This window comes from Anomaloglossus baeobatrachus, chromosome 6, assembly GCF_048569485.1.
Source record: "Anomaloglossus baeobatrachus isolate aAnoBae1 chromosome 6, aAnoBae1.hap1, whole genome shotgun sequence".
In the NCBI taxonomy this organism is placed as follows: Eukaryota; Metazoa; Chordata; class Amphibia; order Anura; family Aromobatidae; genus Anomaloglossus; species Anomaloglossus baeobatrachus.
Genome location: NC_134358.1, coordinates 526,090,731 through 526,115,938, shown reverse-complemented (window position 1 = coordinate 526,115,938; position 25,208 = coordinate 526,090,731). Strand labels below are relative to the sequence as shown.

At 47.2% G+C, this 25,208-nt stretch overlaps 1 protein-coding gene across 1 annotated transcript in view; it reads left to right on the top strand.

Annotated features, from left to right (window-relative positions):
• Positions 1-6,749: 6,749 nt before the first annotated feature.
• Positions 6,750-25,208, top strand: part of RAB18 (RAB18, member RAS oncogene family) — a 48,585-nt gene continuing 30,126 nt past the window's right edge. Inside the window, exon 1 of the mRNA XM_075315528.1 lies at positions 6,750-6,956. Coding sequence (XP_075171643.1) covers positions 6,889-6,956 — 68 coding nt within the window. The 5' untranslated portion in view covers positions 6,750-6,888. The remainder of the gene's footprint in view (positions 6,957-25,208) is intronic.

Genomic DNA, 25,208 nt, shown 5'->3' with positions numbered 1-25,208 from the left:
TTTTTAAAATGATCTATAATTTAAAAAAAAACGCATGGGGTCCCTTGTATTTTTTTTTGATACACAGCCAAGATAACACACACAGATGGGGGCTACAGCCTGTTGCCGTATGCTTTATCGGAGCTGGGTATGAAAATACGGACCCTATGCCCCTTTTTTCCAATTGCTTATTTTTGCTCTTCACTACGGGAACCCAGACAGCGAGTATGACTGGAATCACAGATGCTGGCCACAAAAAGTGGGCGGGGAAAGCAGTGCATATTCATAAACTTTAATGATCAGACCAGGAAGCAATGTTACAGCAGTGTGAAACTCATTAACCCCTTTACCCCAGCGCATAGTTTTTACTTTCATTAACAGACCATTTTTAGACAGGGTATAACTCTAGAACGCTTCAACGGATGTTTTTTCGTGACATATTGTACTTCATGATAGTTGTAAATTTATTTTTTTTCATTTTTTCATTTATGTGTTAAAAAAACAATGGAAATTTAGCGAAAATGTTGCAATTTTTAAAATTTTAAATTTTATGCCCATAAATCCGAGAATTATGTCACACAAAATAATTAATAAATAATGTTTGCCACATGTACAGTGCCTACAAGTAGTATTCAACCCTCTGCAGATTTAGCAGGTTTACACATTCGGAATTAACTTGGCATTGTGACATTTGGACTGTAGATCAGCCTGGAAGTGTGAAATGCACTGCAGCAAAAAAGAATGTTATTTCTTTTTTTTTTTTTTTTTTTTAATTGAGAAAAGTTTATTCAGAGGGTCATTTATTATTCAACCCCTCAAACCACCAGAATTCTGTTTGGTTCCCCTAAAGTATTAAGAAGTATTTCAGGCACAAAGAACAATGAGCTTCACATGTTTGGATTAATTATCTCTTTTTCCAGCCTTTTCTGACTAATTAAGACCCTCCCCAAACTTGTGAACAGCACTCATACATGGTCAACATGGGAAAGACAAAAGGAGCATTCCAAGGCCATCAGAGACAAGATCGTGGAGGGTCACAAGGCTGGCAAGGGGTACAAAACCCTTTCCAAGGAGTTGGGCCTACCTGTCTCCACTGTTGGGAGCATCATCCGGAAGTGGAAGGCTTATGGAACTACTGTTAGCCTTCCACGGCCTGGACAGCCTTTGAAAGTTTCCTCCCGTGCCGAGGCCAGGCTTGTCTGAAGAGTCAAGGCTAACCCAAGGACAACAAGGAAGGGGCTCCGGGAAGATCTCATGGCAGTGGGGACATTGGTTTCAGTCAATACCATAAGTAACGTACTCCACCGCAATGGTCTCCGTTCCAGACGAGCCCGTAAGGTACCTTTACTTTCAAAGCGTCATGTCAAGGCTTGTCTACAGTTTGCTCATGATCACTTGGAGGACTCTGAGACAGACTGGTTCAAGGTTCTCTGGTCTGATGAGACCAAGATCGAGATCTTTGGTGCCAACCACACACGTGACGTTTGGAGACTGGATGGCACTGCATACGACCACAAGAATACCATCCCTACAGTCAAGCATGGTGGTGGCAGCATCATGCTGTGGGGCTGTTTCTCAGCCAAGGGGCCTGGCCATCTGGTCCGCATCCATGGGAAGATGGATAGCACGGCCTACCTGGAGATTTTGGCCAAGAATCTCCGCTCCTCCATCAAGGATCTTAAGATGGGTCGTCATTTCATCTTCCAACAAGACAACGACCCAAAGCACACAGCCAAGAAAACCAAGGCCTGGTTCAAGAGGGAAAAAATCAAGGTGTTGCAGTGGCCTAGTCAGTCTCCTGACCTTAACCCAATTGAAAACTTGTGGAAGGAGCTCAAGATTAAAGTCCATATGAGACACCCAAAGAAAGTAGATAATTTGGAGAAGATCTGCATGGAGGAGTGGGCCAAGATAACTCCAGAGACCTGTGCCGGCCTGATCAGGTCTTATAAAAGACGATTATTAGCTGTAATTGCAAACAAGGGTTATTCCACAAAATATTAAACCTAGGGGTTGAATAATAATTGACCCACACTTTTATGTTGAAAATTTATTAAAATTTAACTGAGCAACATAACTTGTTGGTTTGTAAGATTTATGCATCTGTTAATAAATCCTGCTCTTGTTTGAAGTTTGCAGGCTCTAACTTATTTGCATCTTATCAAACCTGCTAAATCTGCAGGGGGTTGAATACTACTTGTAGGCACTGTATACTTTACATTAGCACAATTTTTTAAACTACTTTTTTTTTGTTAGGAAGTTAGAAGGGTTCAAAATTTATTAACAATTTCTCATTTTTCCAACAAGATTTACAAAATCATTTTTTTTAGGGACCACATCACATTTGAAGTGACTTTGAGAAGCCTAGGTGACAGAATATCTCAAAAAGTCACACTATATTGAAAACTGCACCCCTCACACTGCTTAAAACCACATCCAAGAAGTTTATTAACCCTTTAAGTGCGTCTCAGAAACTAAAGCAATGTGGAAGGAAAAAAAATGAAAATTTTACCTTAGACCAAAATTTTGCATTTTCACGAGGTTAACAAGAGAAAATAAACCATACAATTTGTTGTGCAATTTCTCCTGAGTATGCCAATACCCCACATGTGAAAGAAATCTACTGGTTGGGCGCACGGCAAGGATCAGAAGTGAAGGAGTGCCATTTGACTTTTTGAATGCAAAATTAGCTGGAATCGTTAGCGGACGACATGTCACGTTTGGAGACCCACTGAGGTACCTAAACAGTGGAGCTCCCCCAGCAGTGACCCCATTTTGGAAACCAGACCATTCACAACCGCAGTTGAAGAATTGGCTTTCTTTATTTTTTACGCCATTCACCTTGTGGTATAAGTGATTAGACGCCTTTATTCCTCCAGTCAGTATGAGTACAGGGATACAAGATTTATATCGTTTATTTTTGCCGACTATGGCACTAAAAATGCTTTTTTTTTTTAACAAAATAAAGATTTTTTGCATTACTGAACTTTGGTGGCTAAAGTTTATTTTCTGCCTAAAGAGTCACGTGAGAGTTTTAGTTTTGTGGGATGAATTGGAGTTTTTATTGGCACCATCTTTGGCCACATAATACCTTTTAATCGCTTTTTATGCCACTTTTTGTGAGGCAGAAACATAAAAAAAACAGCAATTCAGGAATAGTTTCTTTTTGTTTGTTTTCCACGCCATTCACTGTGCCATAAAAGTGGTAAGAAAGCTTTATTGTCTGGGTCAGTACGATTACAGCGACACAACATTTATACAGTGTTTTTATGTTTAGGGGCTTTTACATCATAAAAACAATTTTATAGAAAAAAAACAGTTTTTGCATTGCTGTATTCTGAGAGCTATAACTTATTTATTTTTTTGATCACTGAGCTGTATGGCAGGTTGTTTTTTGCAGTACAAGATGGCGTTTTATTCCACGTTTTTGGGCAGCTGTATGATGAAAAGACATAGTTTTTGCTGCGTTGTTTCTTTCCTTTTTTTACCGTGTGACAGTTTTATAAATCGGGTTGTTATGGATGCAATACCAAATATGTGTACTTTTCTTTTCTTTTTTTTATTCATTTTACTTATTTATTGGAAGATTTTTTTTCCAGATTTTTTTTTATAGATTTTTACAGATATTTTTTTTTTTACTTAGTCCCTTTATGGAACACTAACTTTCCAGTGATCTGATCATTTATATAATCCACTGCAGTGCTTGATCAATGCAGTGGATTATATCTGTCAGTGCTGCACTCCCAGCTCTGACACTTCGCCTCACACACCATTCATACAGTATGGTCTGTGAGGCGATCCATAGCTCAGTAACCCTGGGTCGTCATGGTGGTGACCAAGGGTTTCCATGACAGCGATCGGGTCCCTGTGATCGCACTACAGGTGTGAAGGCCTAGGCTATGAATCGTTTCTCCAGTATGATATTCTATTATAATAAGATTAATCTGTACAGTGGTACCTCGCATAACGAGTAACCCTCTTAACGAGAATTTCGCTTAACAAGCAAAGCTTTCTGTAAATTTGTAACCCGCTTTACGAGAAAGCTTTGCTGTACGAGCGAAATTCTCACCGCTCACACTTCCGGTTTCGTCCATCCACCACACTCTGACCCGCACTTGCAGTCCACACAAACACACACATGTACGCACAAACACACATAAACACACACACACACGCACACACACATACATTATTATGCTCACCTTACCTTCCGTTCCACCGCCGGTCTCATGGTTCTTGTAGTTCCCGGGTACATCGCGACGTCCTCGCGGCGAACTACAAGACCCAGGAGGCCTGCGATGGAACGGAAGGTAAGGTGAGCATATAATATAACATAATATGTTTACCTTTCGTTTCATCACCGGCCTCCTGGGTGCTGTAGTGCGCCGCTCCGCTCCAGTCCACGCTGTGTATCTGCATCCATAGCGACGAGGGAGGAACTTCCTGTCATCGCTAATGAAAGGCAGAGCGCTGGCCAATCAGAGGCAAGCGGCTCTGCCTTTGACGTCAGCGCTCTGGCCGGGAACTTCCTGCCTCGTCGTTATGGTATCGGGTTACACAGCCCGGCCCCGTACCAGAGAACAGCAAATCCCAGCAGACCGGCGATGGAACGGAAGGTAAGGTGAGCATATAATATGTGCGTGTGCGTGCGTGCGTGCATGTGTGTGTTTGTGTGTGTTTGTGCATGTGTGGAATGATAGAATAGAGGACCAGGATGGGACATTTTAGAAGTTGTGGAACGGATCATCAGCATTGCAATGATTTCCTATGGGAAATCTTGCTTTGCTGAACGAGTACCTTGATTAACAAGCACAGTCCCAGAACGGATTGTTCTCGTTAAGCAAGGTTCCACTGTATTTTGAATGTTTTATGTATTGCTTTCTACATATATCTGACTGAAAAGTTGCAAGGATTGTATATGTAAACAAACTATGCTTAGGGCTAAGTAATGAGTTTGTAGTCTCATGAATAAGTAAACTGACATTCTTCAATAGAACAGGTTCTTTCAAAACCGGTTAGACTCATGATTAGGCAATATTCTTGAGTAGACTTTCGTCTGTTCCCAGACACACCTGAATGACTTGTTCAGGAATGTTGTTTTACAGGACTGTCCAAAAAGCTGATAAAATGTTATGCTTTGTGAATACAAGGGCAGAAGGCTTCCACTTTTCCCAAATAGAGACACGTTTCTCTGTGTTGTCATTTTCCTGATTCATATACATCTGCGCAGTTCTGATTTGAATTCCAACTCTGTGACCCTGAGAGAGACCCAGAGGTCTCCCTTAACACAGGGACTTGATTGCCCGGAAGAGTTAAGCGACTTCTCTCTCTGCCTTCTGAATGCTGCGATCACATTGATTGCAGCATTTAGGGGGTTAAAATACTAGGAGTGGCGAGGGCACCGCTTCGGGCAGTGAGGCCATGTGCCCATGGGTAAAGTGTCCTGCGGATATATCGGCAGGAGCTCCCAAAAATCCGCAGCACAACTTTGTCTGAGTTGTTCTGCGTTTTTGGTGTGGAAGTCCAGTGGAATGTCCTGCGGGGTTTCTGCATTGAGGATACAGTACCATGCACTGCATCCTCAATGCAAAACAAGTGCTGGAGTAATCGGTGAGTTCATACTTACCTGTATCGCACAGCAACTTCATTTCCGTCCGGCTCCTGGAGAAAATGGGCGGGGCCTGGACAAGCTTTGGCTGTCAGATGACCGGAGCTTGGGTGTTCACATGACCGCAGCTCGTACAGGCCCCGCCCACCTCTTGCAGCCCGCTCCTGACTCCGTCCTGCTCTTCTACAGCGAAGGAAGAGTCTCCGGTGTCTTCAATCCAGGCAGGTAAGTATAGAGATCCGCGCAGAACAATCCGCATGAATAACTGACATGCAGTTCTTTGCGGCTGTGGGAATTCCTCAGCATTTCCCGCAGGTGCAAAATCCGCAGCATTGAAACAGCACTCCCCAAATCCCATAGGATAACATGGGTAGTGCCTGTACTTGCGTAAACCTGCAGATTTGTCTGGAAAATCCTGAAAATCCGCAGGTTTTCTGCAGCAAAATCCATATGAACTTTGTCCCAAGGGCACTGGGCCTGAGAGCCAGGTCCGGGCCACAAGATAAGCCAGAGACCTGGCGGCGACCGTGGGGCTACAGTGCAGGAACCCCAGCGATCGCCATGACATAATGGGTACTTTATTATTCAAAATGGCGCTGACTTTCATGACATACCCAGCACGTCCAATGTTGTGTAGAGGTTAAGCAATAATTCTCCTGTATAAATCCCCTCATGTTTACTGGCTGAAAAATCAGACACCGAACATGTGAGGAGGGGACTCGAAACTCACGAGGCAAATAACAAAATGGTCGTCGAGTAACAGATATCATGGCTACCTTAATATTCATGTAACGAATAGTGCGGAGTATATTCACCAATAACTAGTGAATGTTTCTTACAATGATCATTATTGATATATGTAACTTTATTTCCTCACATTTGGCACGCCATTAAGAAGAAAAGCCAAACAAATCCACCGCGTTTTGTGTGAGGGCAGCAGAGCCATTTACCCTCCCCTCACCTCCTGTCAGCGGCGTCTCTCACTCTGATTTCTCCACAGCGGCGGCCGCCTTTATATCTGCGCGCAGCGAGCGCCATCTAGCGGCGAACACGAGCACCGCACTATTCCCGGAAGCGATAACTCTGTTCTAGGCTATAGGGGCGACGCCGAGTCAATGACGCAGCAGTCGTGACGTGAGCGCGCACGTAAGGGGAAGAACTCCGGAAGTGCTTCGGCCGGGGACGCGCTTCCGTCAGCTGTTGTTGTCCGGGCTGCTCTGTTCCGGAGACGCGCATAGGGCAAAGAGGGCGGCGGGAGCGCGCAGTGTAGTGCTGTGCTGAGCCGGAGCGGCGGCCTCAACATGGAGGAAGATATTCTCACCACCCTGAAGATCCTGATCATCGGGGAGAGCGGCGTGGGCAAGTCCAGGTGAGGACTGGGGCCTGGTCCTTGGGAGCAGGGACGTGTCAGCACTGTGCTCACTGCTCAGCTATTGTGGCACAAGTCCTAGGCTGTCGGTGCATGCTGGGAGTTGTAGTCCCCCAGCGGTTATACTGCCCCGATTTGATAATTGTTCTGTGATTACCAGCGCCCAGGATATTTGGGTTCTGGGTTTTTTCAGACATTAATACAGAGTTGCAGCAGAGCTGAGTTTATGTTCCCCTATGACAATGTCTTCTTTCTACCTGCAGTCCTATGTAAATACTCCTCCAGGATTTATGCCTATAGGAAGTGACAAAGCTCTGTATGTGTGACACTGTCAGCTGTGCGGTATCCGTACTCAGACCGCAGACGCCATCCTCTCATTCCTTCACTAGAACTGGACTTCCCACCCCCCTCATGTGACCAACCAACTCCCTTACCCCCCCCCCCCCTCGTGTGACCGACCCCCTCCTCCCTCGTGTGACCGACCTCCACCCCCCACCTCCCTCGTGTGACCGACCTCCACCCCCCACCTCTTCTCGTGTGACCGACCTCCACCCCCCACCTCTTCTCGTGTGACCGACCTCACCCCCCACCTCTTCTCGTGTGACCGACCTCACCCCCCACCTCTTCTCGTGTGACCGACCTCACCCCCCACCTCTTCTCGTGTGACCGACCTCACCCCCCACCTCTTCTCGTGTGACCGACCTCGCCCCCCACCTCTTCTCGTGTGACCGACCTCACCCCCCACCTCTTCTCGTGTGACCGACCTCACCCCCCACCTCTTCTCGTGTGACCGACCTCACCCCCCACCTCTTCTCGTGTGACCGACCTCACCCCCCACCTCTTCTCGTGTGACCGACCTCACCCCCCACCTCTTCTCGTGTGACCGACCTCCACCCCCCACCTCTTCTCGTGTGACCGACCTCCACCCCCCACCTCTTCTCGTGTGACCGACCTCCACCCCCCACCTCTTCTCGTGTGACCGACCTCCACCCCCCACCTCTTCTCGTGTGACCGACCTCCACCCCCCACCTCTTCTCGTGTGACCGACCTCCACCCCCCACCTCTTCTCGTGTGACCGACCTCCACCCCCCACCTCTTCTCGTGTGACCGACCTCACCCCCCACCTCTTCTCGTGTGACCGACCTCACCCCCCACCTCTTCTCGTGTGACCGACCTCACCCCCCACCTCTTCTCGTGTGACCGACCTCACCCCCCACCTCTTCTCGTGTGACCGACCTCACCCCCCACCTCTTCTCGTGTGACCGACCTCACCCCCCACCTCTTCTCGTGTGACCGACCTCACCCCTCCCATCCCCCCCACCTCCCTTGTGTGACCGACCTCACCCCCCACCTCTTCTCGTGTGACCGACCTCACCCCCCACCTCTTCTCGTGTGACCGACCTCACCCCCCACCTCTTCTCGTGTGACCGACCTCCACCCCCCACCTCTTCTCGTGTGACCGACCTCACCCCTCCCATCCCCCCCACCTCCCTTGTGTGACCGACCCTACCCCCCCGCCCCTCTTCATGTGACCTCCCTACTTCCCCCACCACCCCACACGCGTGACCTTTTGCTCCAGAGAGTCTGCAAAAAAAATATATAACTTGGACATGTCTGATTTTTATCAAAGTCATCGACCAAACTCTGTCAAATCAGTGGGACCATTAAAGGGAACCCGTCAGGTCCAATATGCACTCAGAGCCACGAGCAGTTCTGGGTACATATTGCTAATCCCTGCCTAACCATCCCTGTATCTAGTAGCATAGATAAAGAGATCTTTTTAGAAAAAGTATTTCTAAAGATCCTTTATGATATGCTAATGAGGCCAGGGACTAGTCACAGGGTGTTAGTTCCTTTGCTCATTCCACCCTATTAGCATGTTGGCACACCCACACCTTCGTACTAACACGCTATTCAATGCAGCATCAACAACAGTGTGTGCCCGCTGTCACCGTTGATCAGAAGTCCCAGCCCTTCCAGTCATGCGCACTAGACCTCTCTGAAGCCGGGACGCAAACACCTGGTTTCATACTGTGCATAGCAGGAGCAGGAGTGACAATGGACACAGGTACGCATGTCACTGCTGGTGATGCTGAATTGAATAGCATGTTTGTACACCCCTGTGGGTTTGCTACATGCCAAGAGGGTGGAATGAGCGCAGGAACTAACACCCTTGTGACTAGTCCCTGTGCTCATTAGCATAACATAAAGGATCTTTAGAAATACTCTTTCTAAAGATCCCTTTATCTATGCTAGTGTATACAGGGGTGGTTAGGCAGGGATTAGCAATATGCACCCAGAACTGCTCATGGATCTGGCTGCATATTGCACCTGACAGGTTCCCTTTAACAAGGTCCAATACGTACAGTGCACAGATACCCTATCATCCGACTGCTTTCTGTTCTTTACTGTTTCATGTGTAGAAGGAGCTTGGGATTATTCATTTTTACATAACTGAAAAACTGATGTCACCACTGGTAAAAACAGACAAAAGGCCAAAAATAAATTAAAACCGGATCCAGCGCACTGATGAAAAAAAAACAAAAAAAAAGAACACTTTTCGTCATGTGAATGAGACCTACTGCTGAAAAGCTACTTTTTTTCTTAGTTAAGCCTCTCATAGCCCAGAGATTAGTGACGACCACATGCCGTCTCCCCTAACCCCACCATTACCATATGCCTTTATGGAGAGCACATGGTGGATCTATATAATCAGTCACCGCGATTCTCAGGAGAGAGCACAGACATATATTTTGAGGGGACTATTGTGTATGAACATTTTAGATATCCTCTCTGTCCTCATTCCCACCCACATGCATGCTATACTTGGTGGAGCGTGCATAAGTTCACAATGCAGGGAGGGGGGTACGTCGCTCTCAGACGCCTCCGGCATCAGTTTATCTTATAAGCACAAAGAATAATGCGTGTTCACATTCATGTCCGGTTTTTATTTCAGAACCACTGTCCAAAATTCCAATCTCTTTAGATTAAAAAAAGTAACTTGTGTGAGTTTCATGCAATTTGCAGGCACACTGATGAAGGTGGAGCCATTTTTCTCACTTGAAAAAATAATCGAATGTGTGAATGAGGCCAAAGTAAGTGACCACTAATTGGTCCTCAATACATTATTATTAGTGATGGGCGAGCACTAAAATGCTCGTGTGCGCTTTACTCGAGTTAAGCAGGCTGGTCGCCCGAACGGGGTCTACTCGAGTAACGAGTATGATGGAAGACAATTGTTGGACAGTCACATACACACAGCCACCCAAAAAAAGAGCATATAAGGGGGAGGTGTAACAGAATGTCCCTCCCCCACCTGTGCTCATGTTGTAATAGTCTGTCTCTCCTTGAGTGTCCTGTATGTACTACTGGTGGGGGATGGTTTGTTCTTCTCAGCATGGGACTTCTCCAATCCACAACTTGGTAAACAGAACAGAGCCAGGAGTCTAACGTCCATTCATGTATCAAATCTCCAGGCGGAGTTGGACTCTTCTGCCCACCTAAGGGGCTGATCCCAGGAGAAGAGAACAATGAGACCCATGTTAGGTTAGTTGGCTCTCGGCTGGAGAAGGACTAGGATCTATAGCTGAGGCTGGATCCTAGAGCCGGTGTATGGACTGTCACAGATTGGAGATCAGTGGCCACGTGGGATTGTGTTTTGTTGTTCACCGTGTTGGACTCAAGGAACTCGTATAAGGACCATTGCCATATTTTCCCTGGCATCGGAATACCAGGCGGTGCCCCTGGATCTTTTGTTTTGTTGTGGACTCCTTGCAGACTTTAAGGATCTATATTTATGTTTGGTGCTTTATCTTTGTGGTTCCAATAAAGCCCTTTGGATTGTTCCTTGGCCTGGCGTCCCTTACTGCTCTGCCGCATACCCCGTCACAAACTGGAGGGTGGGCTGTTTTTTTTTGTTTTTTGTTTTTTTTTTGTTTTTTTTTATCTTTTTACACCAGACATCCGAACAGTGTTTACCCCCAGTGAGCCCTTATAGACATCATTCCAGAATACTGTATATAAGAGCGAAGGCTGCTCTGTATAACGTAAAAAACATCTTTATAATACTCACCTAGGGGGTGGTGAGGCCTGATGTGTGTTGCTGCTCTGTCTGCCACCTCCTCCATCTTAGCTGATCGCTATCCTCCTGCCCAGCCCCATGTGCATGACGCATCCTGCATCATACACACAGGCCGACATTGCATTCCTGCGCACTTTGATCTTCCCCGCTGAGGGCAGAGCAAAGTACTGTGATGTGCAAGCGCGGGGAAAGGTCAAAGACCGCCCACACATGCGTACTACAATACTTTGATGTGCCCTCAGGAGGGCAGATTAAGGTGCGCATGTGCAGGAGGGCAATGGCGGCCTTTGTGTGAATGATGCAGGATGCGTCATTCACACAGGGCTGGGAAGGAGGACGCTGATCGGCTAAGCCTAGGTCCACATTTCCGTTGTTTATGATCAGTCACAATCCACGGCTCTGATAAACAACGCAATCCGTTTGTCGGATTCTGTTGTTTCCCATAGACTTGTATGAGCGGCGGATTGCGACTGATGCCCTTGCGTTGCATCTGCCGCCCGGCTGATCAGTCGCGGAACGACTGACCGTCGGGCGTCAGGAACACAGAGTGTAATGTTTTTTGAGCAGCAGAATCCTTATGTTTTCACTGCGCATGCTCAAATCTTGTGTTTAATCATTCAAATGAATGTCTCTCTCTCTTGGCGGCCGAAAGATCAGCTGATCGTTCACAGAAGACGGCTGCCGGGAGATCAGCTGATTGCTCTCAAAAGCCGGCGGCCGGCTATTGTGAATGATCAGCTGATCATTCTCTCTCTCTCGTTTTACAACGGAATCCGCTTTATCATGACAACGAATTCCAATTCTTGTCACCCGTTGTACAACGCATCAGTCACAAGCGTCAAGCAACGCATGTGACTGATGCAAAACAACGGAAATGTGAACCTAGCCTAAGATGGAGGAGGCTCCGGAAGGAGAGCAGCAACGCCCATTGGACTGGGCCACCCCCTAGGGGAGTATTATAAAGGTGTGGTTTTGTTTTTTGTTTTTTTTTTACATTCTACACAGCGGCCTGGGCTCTTATATACAATATTCTAGAATGCTGTATGTAAGGGCTCACTGGTGGTGGCCGCAGCTCTTAAAGGAAAATCCTGGTGACCGGTTCCCTTAAGGTGAATGTTGGCCAAACACCTATTCTGGGGACCGCCTTTCCTCCAGACCCCTCTGTACACATCTGTGTTTAGTTTGGCATAGCACACATGTATTCTGAATGGGGAGAGGGGAGTTAACATGCCGCCTCAGGTGTCTGACAGCAGAAATCTCCTTGGGACCAAAAAGCATCAGCGTGCTGAAGTTGAATTGCTGAATCCTTCTCTCCGGACATCTTCCTTTAGGGCAGGGGTCTCAAACATGCGGCCCGCATGCGGCCCCTCAGGGTAGTTCGTGCGGTCGCCAGGCCTGTGCCCCTGTTCACTATCGCGGCAGGGGCTGCAGCCACTGTCTGCACTTTGTCAGATGAATGTGTTGCTGGCGCTCCGCTCTCGCGCCGGCAATACAACAATCATCTCACATAAATCACTGACAGTGACACTGCAGCTGCCGCAATAGTGACCGGGGGCCGCACGAAGCAGAGATGGGGCAGCGGAGGGAGCGCGGGACAGGTGAGATGAATTTTGTGTGTGTGTGTGTGTGTGTGTGTGTGTGTGTGTGTGACGTTAACCCTAATGACGTACTGGGTACGTTATGGCTCCCTGGTACTTAAGGACCCATGACGTACCCAGTACGTCATGGCGAAATCGCAGCCCCTGTGGCTACGAGCGCTGCAAATACCTTAGATTCGGGGAGGAGGGGACCTCAGGAGGGGTGGTGTCTCCTCCCCTGACCTACGGAGGCTGTGATTGGCTGAGCGGCGTTCGTCAGCCAATCACAGCCACTAATGTTTCAGCCATTGAAAATCGCTGAAACATTGAAATCCAGCCAAGATCAGGGCAGCTGTAGCCCTGATCATTGGCTGGAGCTGGGTGACCTGTGTTTCACCCACCCCCAGCTCTGATTGGAGAGACCGGCCGTGTGACCGATCTCTCCAATCACTGTGGATCTGGGGCCGGAGACCGCCCCCTCAGCTTCACTCCGGCGTCTGTGGAAGGTGAGGGGAGCTGCTGACCCATTACTACAGGATGGGGACAAAGTGTGCACATTCCTATGAGATGGGGATAAGGCTGCGGACATTACTACAGGATGGGGACATTACAAAGATGGGCACAATACTATTGGATGGGGACATTATTACTATAGTATGGGGACATTACTATAGGATAGGGACTAGGATGGGCACATTACTATAGAATGGGGACAAGGTTGGGGACATTACTATAGGATTGGGACATTACAAGGATGGACACAGTACTATTGGCTGGGGACATTATTACTATAGTACTGGGACATTACTATAGGATAGTGACTAGGATGGGCACAGTACTATAGGATGGGGACATTACTACAGGATGGGGACAAGGTGGGCACATTACTGTAGGATGGGGACATTACTACAAGGGGACTGTCACAAACCACCGGGGGGGTCACTCAGAAATCCCCCGCGCTGGCTACCAGTACGTCACAATCGGGGGGTAACAAGTGGGGGGTCACCCCTCCTCTATACCTCCCGACCGACAGACAGAGCACGTGACGCGCTCTCTAGCGCCCCTCTTATAGTCAGGCCAATTATGGAATTGCCCGACAATAAGCAAGGAGGCCGCTATACTACTTATGCCGATTATTGAAGGGTCCCCGGTGAGAGTAGGGTATATATTCCCCCGACCTCCGCGGGCGGAATATATAATATCTTCCCGGATCTCACTGGCCTCCCCACAATAATCCTTGGCACAACTCGCTGCCACCAACCGATTTACGGTAACTATTAGCCGAACACACAGACGCGGGATTCGAGATCGAGATAACAGAACAGCCCAAGATTAATTATATAATTTAATCAGCTTAAAGCACACTAGAACTACGATATATACAATAGGGAATCTACAGAATATACATATGTCAGAGTACAGTTACAGTCAAAGCATGGGTTACAAACAGGCATACACAGTTCCAGCAGTTACCTTGTTGCGTCTGGCCACAGGGGGGCGCTGTAGACCAGGTTTCCAGGAACTCCCACAGATGTTTCCTACACGTGCCCCCAGCGAGAAGAACCTTGGAAAATGGCCGAAGCAGGGTTATCAACCTGGGCAAATCCAGGTCTCCTCCTACCTTAGTGACCTCACGGGGAAGCACTGCCACTCCCCCTGCATGGATCAGAATTATCCAGAAAAGGGGATTTTGGCCATAACTGTGCCTGGGAGCGTCGTAGACGGACGTCAACGCTCTCATTGTGACAGTTATGAATTTAGCTACAGAACGAGGGGACTCATGACCTGTCTACGAGTTCCCATATGGCTGATATCACGTTTGGTGTGTTTCCCAATGTCCTACTTCCATAAAAAGGGTGTGCCAGCATCGTCCACATGCGGAGACACCATTTCTATGGTTGCCATATTTATCGGAAATATGGCTTGCGAGATATGAACCATTTTTTACTGGAGTCGTTCTGTCTGGCTACTTCCATAGCCTTGCTAATGAGATAGCAGCCCCAGCTACAGGGTGACGGCAGGGAGTCATCCTGGATCCATTGTCCTCACATCATCTCATTTCCATATCACAGGACATGGCCATGGATGTGTAAGTGAAATGTGACACCTTCCAGATGCTGCACATTGAGAATAAGAAGGGAGGGGGGCACTGCCAGGGAGTGATGAGAGCAATTATGACTTCTCGTCATAATTCCTCTTCATATCCCAGGCTTTACCTCACAGGGACAATGATAGGAAACATTACTATAGGATAGGGATAATGCTGGGGACATTACTATATGGTGGGAACAAGGTTGGCACATTACTAAAGGATGGGCACATTACTATAGATTGGGGACATTACTATAGGATGGGGACAAGGATGAACACATTACTACAAAATGGGGACAAGGATGGGGAACATTACTTTAGGATGGGGACAAGGATGAGCACATTACTGTGGGATGGGGACTAGGATGGGGCGCAATAATACAAGGGGACAAGGATGAGCACATTACTGTGGGATGGGGCACAATACTACAAGGGGACAAGGATGAGCACATTACTGTGGGATGGGGACTAGGATGGGGCACAATACTACAAGGGGACAAGGATGAGCACATTACTGTGGGATGGGGCACAATACTACAAGGGGACAAGGATGGGCACGTTACAACAATATGGGGAACATTTACTAAAGGATGTTGGTCAAAATTTCTATATAGTGCTAATTGTAAGACTATTAGTTACAGGAAAGGAATAAAATGTAAAAAAAAAAAAAAAAAAAGTTTATATTTAAACAAAGAATGTGCACGTTTGCTATAATGAACAAGTGAAAATGTTCGAAATCAATGATCCAAAGGTGTGTAAAAAAAATAAAATATATATATATATATATATATTATATATGGTACCAATAAAAGTGTCACTTTGTCCTGCAAAGAATGCGACCCCCCAAATTATTTTTTTTCCTCTGTGCGGCCCATACACCCAGCCGAGTTTGAGACCCCTGCCTTAGGGCGTCCATAGGCCCCCATTACACAGTACTCTGTACAGTCCTGGTGCTGTAGCGTCGGGAGCCTGAGGGCTGACACTGCACTCATTGGGAGCTGTCATATAAGCCTTCAGTGCTGGCCTTTTCCAGAAGACCCCTTTAATCTGCACTTTTCTGTATTGTGCCCAGTAGATGAATTAGAATATAACTGCAGGGTCAGTGCAGCCGCCCCATATTGCAGGATGAATGCTTGCTGCCTTGTACCGTACCCTACATGGGATCTTTATAGGTGGGGCGTTTTCGGCCTCTGTGTATCTTTCTTTGTTCCCTTAGTGTATTATTATTATTATTATTATTTATTTATTATTTCGTGTAGATACTTTTCCTTCAGTCTGCACAGTGCTGATGTGGCAGTCCGGTATCTCACAGCGCTCGGAGTCTTCACTCCTATGTGAGAAGCTTCGCAGCCTGATGGGAATAGATCCTCTATAGGGACAGTACATAATCAGGTAGTAATTACTGCCAGTGATCACGTGGTTTACGATCCACCATGTGACGCTGATGTCAGCTACATTTCATTACTAGTATCTGTATAACCAGAGGATATACTGATCACACCTGCTGGGACTAAACCCTACGATGGGAGCAGGCGATCCACAACGTGTATGAGTATTAGGAAGAGTAGGACATCCAGTAATGTACAACGTCATTCATTGTATTTGTCAGCCGTATGACCCTCATCTCCCCATTCCTGTCTCTGTAAATCAAGACATAAAAGCCCATTTCTTGTAAGTGGTTGTGAAGCGTAAGCCCCCACCTATGAGCCGCAGCAGGGAGCCTGCAGAGTGCAGCTGATCATGTATTATTACAGTCACTTACATTTGACAGACGCCTCCATGTCATCCCCACCTGCAGTCGTCATCACCTGGATACATTTTTATCCAGCCATGTAAGGCAAGTTTCACACTTGCGTTGAACGACATCTGTTGCACTGCGTTGTGTGACGGATGCAATGGATGCGTTGCATATAATATCACAACGGATGCAACGGATTGTACAAAACAACGGAAAGCTTTTCTTCTTTTTTACAGTTTTACCGGCAGCAGACTATTGTGAACGATCAGCTGATCACCCGGCGGCCGGGCTCTCAGCTGAGCGCTCTCGCATGCCGGCGGCCGGGCTCTCAGCTGAGCGCTCTCGCATGCCGGCGGCCGGGCTCTCAGCTGAGCGCTCTCGCATGCCGGCGGCCGGGCTCTCAGCTGAGCGCTCTCGCATGCCGGCGGCCGGGCTCTCAGCTGAGCGCTCTCGCATGCCGGCGGCCGGGCTCTCAGCTGAGCGCTCTCGCATGCCGGCGGCCGGGCTCTCAGCTGAGCGCTCTCGCATGCCGGCGGCCGGGCTCTCAGCTGAGCGCTCTCGCATGCCGGCGGCCGGGCTCTCAGCTGAGCGCTCTCGCATGCCGGCGGCCGGGCTCTCAGCTGAGCGCTCTCTCAGCTGAGCGCTCTCGCATGCCGGCGGCCGGGCTCTCAGCTGAGCGCTCTCTCAGCTGAGCGCTCTCGCATGCCGGCGGCCGGGCTCTTAGCTGAACGTTTGGCCGCCGAGAGACAAAATAAAGTTTCTGCGATTAAAAAAAGATGAGCATGCTCAGTGAAAAATAGAGTATTCCGCCGCTCATGCTGCGTTCCTTCCGCCCAGCGGACGCAACGCAGCGTCGGCCAGCGGAAGCAGCGCAGGTACGTTTGGCACAATCTGTCATCCATACAAGTCTATGGGAAACAGCGGAATCCGTCAACGGATTCCGCTGTTTTCCAAAAGGGCAGATTGTTACGGAAGGAAATTAACACAAGTGTGAAAGTACCCAAAGGCTACTTTCACGCACCAGGTTTTTGGCATCGGGCACAATCCCGCATGTTTTGCATCCAATTCGTCCTTTTTTTTTTTTTTTTTTGCTGGATCCATTTTTTCCAATGAATTAAAGCATGCTCAGGTTAAAAAAATTCGGCGGCCGCATCTGTCTTTTGCCGCATTACGCCGGATCGGGCGTCCATAGGATTTCATTGTAAATCACGCCGTATCTCGCCGGATCCAGCGCGATGTGCTTTTTTGTCAGAGACAAAAAACGTTACAAGAGACGTTCCATCCGGCCACCGCATTAGCCAATTACGCCGGATCCAGCAAAAATTAGATGCAACGTAAGGCCATCCAGCACAATCCGGCGCTAATACAAATCAATGGGGATAAAACGGATCCGGCGCTGGATCAGTTTTATTCGTTTTTCTTTCCGGATTGTGCCTGATGAAAAAAAACTGATGTGTGAAAGTAGCCTAAGGCTGAGTTCACATGTCCTGAAATCATCGGTTAGAACGGATCTTGCAGAAATCCGTTGGCAAAATGATTATTGCTGGATTTTCTATTTGTTTTTGTTTTTTTAGAGCCAAAACGTGCTCTCTTGGCAGTAAAATAGCTGCTTCCAAAAGGCATGTTTTTTACTGTGGGGGGGGGGTTTTGCCACGTTTTTGGTGGCTTAGTTATTAGTTTCATTCAATACAAAACATAGTTGCATTTTTGCACTTTCTTGTTGCTTTCAATGGTGAAAAACACTGAAAAAATGGACTTGCTGATTCTTTGAAAAACGCAGCCATTTTCTATTTGCGAAGAGGAAAAAAAAGCCAATTGTAAGCATGAGATGTCTGAGGTCTCATAGCTCTTTATGGTACTTTAAAAAGCAGCTTTTAATTTGCATAAAATGCATGAAAAAAATACTACATGTGAACATAGCCTAAAGGGTGTCATGGGAATGATCCTTTAAGGTCAGCAAAACTAATTGAGCAACCTAGCAGTGGTGTCTCCATTGTCCCCCCGGTGGTATGGTGGGGTCAGCGAGGCGGCCATGATGTAGCCACAGAACCGGGGTGTCTGTAATGTATTAGCCGTGAGTCACGCAGTCTTAGACACCTGCCCGTCTTGTTAGAGAAGTCTTTGTAGAAGTATATAATCCCTAATAACAGTTCGCGTATAAAAGGAGGTGATAATTAGTGTTATTAGCGAGCAGTCAGATCCAGCCGTTCACCGTGAGTCACTCTCGTCTTTTATTAGGAGCCTAGAAGCTGTGCTTTCCATTGTGGTCTATTGTTTGCGGCCTCCTATGCTTATATAATGTAATCCCCGTTTTACAGCCTCAGCCTTTACTATCAGAGCTCAATGTCTTCTCTCCTGACACCTTTGTACTGCATTTGCAGAGAATAGTATACCCAGAGCCGTCTGTCCTTTCACCGCACACTTGGCATATTATTCCAAAGTGCGTTCTATATATAAATTGCCAGCATGGCCAAGGTGGTGGTGCAATAGGCTGAGATTACAATGAAGCGTTGGGAAATTCTCCCTGCATGTTGTCATGCTCAGTCCTATAAATGGCAGAGGCTGATGCAGCTCGCCTGTTTCCCAAACCTCACAGAGACTTAAAGGAAATCTGTCACCAGGTTTTTGACACCTAATCTGAGAGCAGCATAATGTAGGGGCAGAGATCCTGATTCCAGTGATGTCACTTACTGGGCTGCTTAGTGCAGTTTTGATTAAATCGCCGTTTAATCAGCAGTAGATTATCATTAGAGGACTACTTGGCGTGCAGCAGGTAGTCCATGATATTCATGAGCTCTGTATAATTGCTATCGCGGTTCAATAATGCAGCTAAAGAAGGTAAAAAATAGAGCAGCACACTCATTTTAGAAAGCAAGCACACCCAAAAGACAGGAGACCCCAGAATCATACTCACCAGACGCCGAACAGGAGGACCTGCAGTGGATCTCACACCCACACGCATCACCTCCGGCAACACTGATTGCTTCTGGCCGGCATAAGGACCTGGGATGCAGTAGAGCACGAGGACCTGCGGTGGAACGCATGGAGGACCCAACAGTGGAACGCATTGATGCGTTCCACCACAGGTCCTCATACTCCACTCTACTGCATCCCAGGTCATTATGCCGGCCAGAAGCAGTCAGTATCACCAGGTGTGTCTGTGTGTGTGTCTGTGTGTGTGTGTCTGTGTGTGTGTGTCTGTGTGTGTGTGTCTGTGTGTGTGTGTCTGTGTGTGTGTGTCTGTGTGTGTGTGTCTGTGTGTGTGTGTCTGTGTGTGTGTGTCTGTGTGTGTGTGTCTGTGTGTGTGTGTGTGTGTGTGTGTGTGTCTGTGTGTCTGTGTGTGTGTCTGTGTGTCTGTGTGTGTGTGTGTGTGTCTGTGTGTGTGTGTGTGTGTCTGTGTGTCTGTGTGTGTCTGTGTGTGTCTGTGTGTGTCTGTGTGTGTCTGTGTGTGTCTGTGTGTGTCTGTGTGTGTCTGTGTGTGTCTGTGTGTGTGTGTCAGAAGCAGAGGAGGACCACGTGGAGCATACCTGCTGCGTGCACCCGTTGAATATTGCAGGAACCACGCACACCCCCGGGGTCTGGTAAGTATGATTCTCCTGGGAAGGAATCTACATTTTTTGGGGGGTGTAAACGTCCCCCAACCTTGTTTCCCCAAGAATAAGCCCTAGCTCGTTTTTGGGGGCAAAAAAAAAATTAGTCTTATTTTCGCTGACAATAGCAGATCTGCAGCAGAGAAAACATTGATTTTATAAGAGTGACTGCAAACAGCTCAGCGACACATCGCTGGAATCAGGATCTCTGTCTCTAAATTATGCCGCTCTCAAATGAGGGAGCAAAAACCTGCTGACAGATTCCCTTTAATCGGGGCATGATGTGATCTGCCCCAGGATTGTGGGGTCAACAGCAGCACCCTATCTATCAGACAAAACAGTGAAGGGGAAACATTACTGTATCCGACCAGTTCAGTGCCGTGTTTGTTACCCCCCCCCCCCCCACACACACACACACACTTCTCATGATCGAACGGTTGATTCCCCCCTCCCAATCTGGTGATGGTGTATTCCTAGTGATCTGCCAGCGCCTTTTTAATATTGGAATACCCATTTAATATAAGGCTTGTATAACACATTCCCAAGAGCGCCGGCTAATCACTTTTCATTCTATGGTTTCTACAGAGGATTAATTGTGCATGTAATATATGGAAGGCCTGATTAAGCTACACTGAGATTTGCTGCTTCTTCTAATACAAGGTTATACAATTGTTTTTGTATTGCATATATACAGTACTGTGTTAGAGTTTTAGGCAGGTGGGTCATTCCGTGTCAAGTGGACCAGTGGTCCCCACTCGACGTTCTCCGATTTTGCTGAAAATTTATAAGGATGTACATGTATGTTTGAAAAGAGGTTCTGTAAATTTTTAGGGCCATATCTCAAATATATTGGGCACTGTTGACCTTTCACTGGAGGCCCCCCCCAAGGCTGCGGCTTCAGCTAAGAGGATTTTGCAAACTTTGGCACATAGCCATTAGAGTTCTATACTGGCTATGATGCTGAAATTTGGCATACTAGCTCAACTTTTGCTGCTAAACGCGATAAAATTATTACCGGCTATGACAAAACAATATTTCGGCCGCAATTTTGTGTCAAAGTAGCTTGTAAAACGCCTCGCATAAAATTTATGCCAAACTTTGCCCGTATATAACTCAAGACCAAAAACCAATAGGAACTTTTTTTCTGAGAAACCCTTATCTGCGTGCAGTATCATCAGGGAGGCATCTCATTGACTCCAAATTTATTTTGCATCCGGACAAGAACCCTAAAAGGAACCGGTCACCAGTTTTGGTGACTATAAGCTGCGGCTAGCACCAGTGGACTCTTATATACAGTATTCCAGATTGCTGTATATAAGAGACCAAGCCACGCTGTAGAACGTAAAAAACACCTTTATAATACTCCCCTACGGCGGCTGTCCGGTCCGATGGGGGGTGATGCTCTCCGGTCCGACGCCTCCTCTCTGAAATGCTCTATATAAGAGCTCACTGGTGGTGGCCGCAGCTTGTAGTTGGCAAATCTGGTGACAGGTTCCCTTTAAACATACAGGCAGTGTCATTAAAGGGAACCTGTCACCACTTTTTTGGCTATAAGCTGCGGCCACCACCACCGGGTTCTTATATACAGCATTCTAACATGCTGTATATAAGAGCCCAGGCCGCTGTGTACAACATAAAAAACACTTTATAATACTTACCTAACTGTCGCTCTGCGGTGGATGAGGGCCTAATGGGTGTCTCCGGTGCGGGCGCCTCCTCTTTTGGACATCTTCCTCTTTCTGAAGCAGGGCTGCATGACGCGTCTACTTCATACACACTCGCCGGTGCTGCGCTTGCTCACTACAATACTTTGATCTGCCCTGCTCAGGACCTGAATACCGGCGAGTGTGTATGACGTCGGACCCATCCTGCACCGCGGCTAGAGAAGGAGAACAAAGATGGCCGAAAGAGACGGCTCCGGCACCGGGAAACGTAGATGCCCATTAGGCCCTGATCCACTGCAGCGACCGGTTTAGGTAAGTATTATAAAGTGTTTTTTATGTTATACCCCCAGCCTGAGCTCTTATATACAGCATGCTAGAATGCTGTATATAAGAGCCCGGTGGTGGTGGCCGCAGCTTATAGTCCAAAAAAGTGGTGACAGATTCCCTGTAAGAAATACGGTATCTTCATCTTGAGGATCTATGAGGAGTCCTGGAAGGGGTGATGCGGCCCCCGGAGAGCCCTGATCGCAGTGTCATCCAGTCTGTCAGGGATTACATGAAGAGACAGAAGGATCCACACAAGTGACATCCACAGAAGATCAGGGGTCAGTTCTCCAAGATCTTTGGCGCATCCACTGTTGAGTTGTGTAGGTGCACAGAGAAGACTCATTGCTCTGATGCTGTTTTGAAGGCAAAAGGCAATTACAACACATACTGATGTGATTTAGATTTCACTTTTGTTCCTTCACTTTGCATTTTGTTAATTTATACAGATAAACCATTAAAGGGAATTTGTCACCAGGTTTTTCACCCCCCTCCCCCCATCTGAGAGCACAATAATGTAGAGACAGACCCTGATTCCAGCGATGTCACTTACTGAGCTGAGACCCTGATTCCAGCGATGTCACTTACTGAGCTGTTTGCTGTCATTTTGATAAAACCAATGTTTTCTCTGCTGCAGATCTAGCAGTTATACAGAGCTCATGAATATGCTGGACTACCTGGCAGCATGCTAACTAGTCCTGTAATGATAATCTACTGCTGATTAAACAGTGATTTTTATCAAAACTACACTAAGCAGCCCAGTAAGTGACACATCGTTGAAATCAGGATCTCTGCCCCCTATGTTGCTCTCAGATTAGGTGGAATAGAGTTTGACAGATTCCCTTATCACTTAAATTTTTCAAAGCATTCTTACTTTGCAGCATTTTTCCATATATGCCTAAAACTTTTGCACAGTACTGTGTATATACATTTGGTATTGGTGTAACCTGACTGACCTGCTAAACTTAAATTTGGCAGTAACAGATCATCTTTATCGCACAGTAAATGACATAAAAACTACCCTCCCCCAAAACAATAAAATTGCAAAGTTTATTTTTCCATTCTAAGACTTTTTTTTGTTTTTGTTTTTAGTTTTAGTATACACTTGTGTCATATTTCAATGACCTTTTAAATCGAAAGCTACTCAAGATGAGAAAAGACTTTTAACCTTTCGAAACACAAACAAACCTATAGAGCGCCGCTCCCTAAATATCAACTGACTCCATCCCAGGAGCTGAGCCGAGATCTGCTGCGGCCTCCTGTCCACCTAGTTACACTTAGGGTGGTTGGACACGATCAGGACACAGCATGTCCTCTCCTCTGCAGACACAAGTGCCTGCGCCCATGGTCAAGGTTCGGCCAGCTGCGCACTTTGCCTGTTCTCCCTGCAGAGAACACTCGAGGCTCCGCAGCATAAATTGACATTCTGAGACTCTGAAAGCTGCGCCGCATGTCAGTTTATGCTGCGGAAAAAAAGACTAGCAGTGAGCAGGAGATTTCTAGAAATCCCATCCACTGTGCCTGTACTGTACAACAGTGTTTTGGATGCCATGAACACTGATCGTGGGGATGTACCCTTGCAATCATGCAGGATCGGGGGGTGATTGAAAGGGTGATAGTGACATTTAAATGGTTAAACTGCAGCAACTGGTGCAAACTCCGGTCGTTACCGATGCTGGCTGTGGTACAGCCAACATCTACCTGGTTTGAAGCAGGCTCAGCTCCTGAGTCTGCTGTATAAAGGCCTTAGTGACCTGATGACAGAAATGTACATCATAGAGGTTGTATATATAATTGAGTGATTTGCAGGTTCACCAAAAGGGAAAAAAAATATCCAGTCTCCTATAAAGCCCAGCTATAGACTGCTTCATAGATGACACCGGAGCCTTCAGTAGACCCTCACTGGCCAGACATTTAATTTTTATTGCACCAATGTATTCCTCAGCCCTTCAATCAATACATTGGAGTAAAACCTAGTTCAGCACTTACTGGAGGAGTGAGGGTCCTGCTCACAAGCTACAATCTATAAGGAAATGTGGTGGGGGGGGGGGGCACACCATAGAAAGTGTTTGTTAGGTGCGGTCCGGCCAGCAATATAGGAGTTTTCTTATAAAGCTGTATGAGCCATAATCAGCCAGGATCTGTCCAGGTGCTAGTGGGGGCATGGAGGATGTGGGGGCAGGTGAACAGGAGGGAGCAGCTTCTGGGGGAATGTAGAGAGGGAGACACTGCATTCTAGACGCACCGTCATTCCTCTTGCGGAGATGCGAGAGTTCTCTGCGGAACAACGCAGTGGTCCATGCCCACGATCATTGTTTGGGACGAAGCGCATTTTTGCTGTCTTCTCTTGATGAGAACACTTTCTCTCTACAGCAGAGGTCCCCAACTCCAGTCCTCAAGGCCCACCAACAGTGCAGGCTTTTGGGATTTCCTTAGTATTGCACAGGTGTTAATGTAATTACCTGCCCAGGTGCTGGTTCCAACAGCAGTGCAATGCTAAGGAAGTCCTGAAAACATGCACTGTTGGTGGGCCTTGAGGACTGGAGTTGGGGAACCTTGCTCTACAGCATAAATTGATGACATGCTGCAGCTCAGAAATCTGCGCAGCAGGTCATTTTATGCATTGGGAAGAAGCACAGGAGAGTTCTATAAATCCCATCCACTGTGCCTGTGCTGTACAACGCAACGTTTTGAACGCAGCGAAAACTCTGATCATGGGGACGTACCCTTAGTTTAGTGATTTCAGGTGACAGGCTTGTGTAAAGAGATGTGTTTTTAAAGCATGCTTAAAAATGTGCATTAATCAATACCCCTTTCTCCTCCTATTTCTAAATCCCTAAATGCCGCTGAATCTCAGTTGACAGCGGCATCTCAGAGGTTTTGAGTTCGGAGCCTGGTCCTGCGGTCAGTGCACACATCTGCCTGTTCTTGTGTTGGCTGTTTCTTTTTCTGTGATGTTTTTTCTATTGTGTCATATGTGAGATGTTTAATTCAATTTGGTGTAGGGACTCCTGTAAGTATGGGGACCTTTGACGTTGGCTAGCGAGCTTGCGTGTTTTGGGCAAAATATGGACCAATACCTTCTTCATTTTGTGCAGGATGCAGCCGGGTCCTTTAGTGTTGGTTGGGACAGCTGGAGTGTCTGTCATGTTGGGTGCACTTACAATATAGAGTTGGGCAGCCCCCC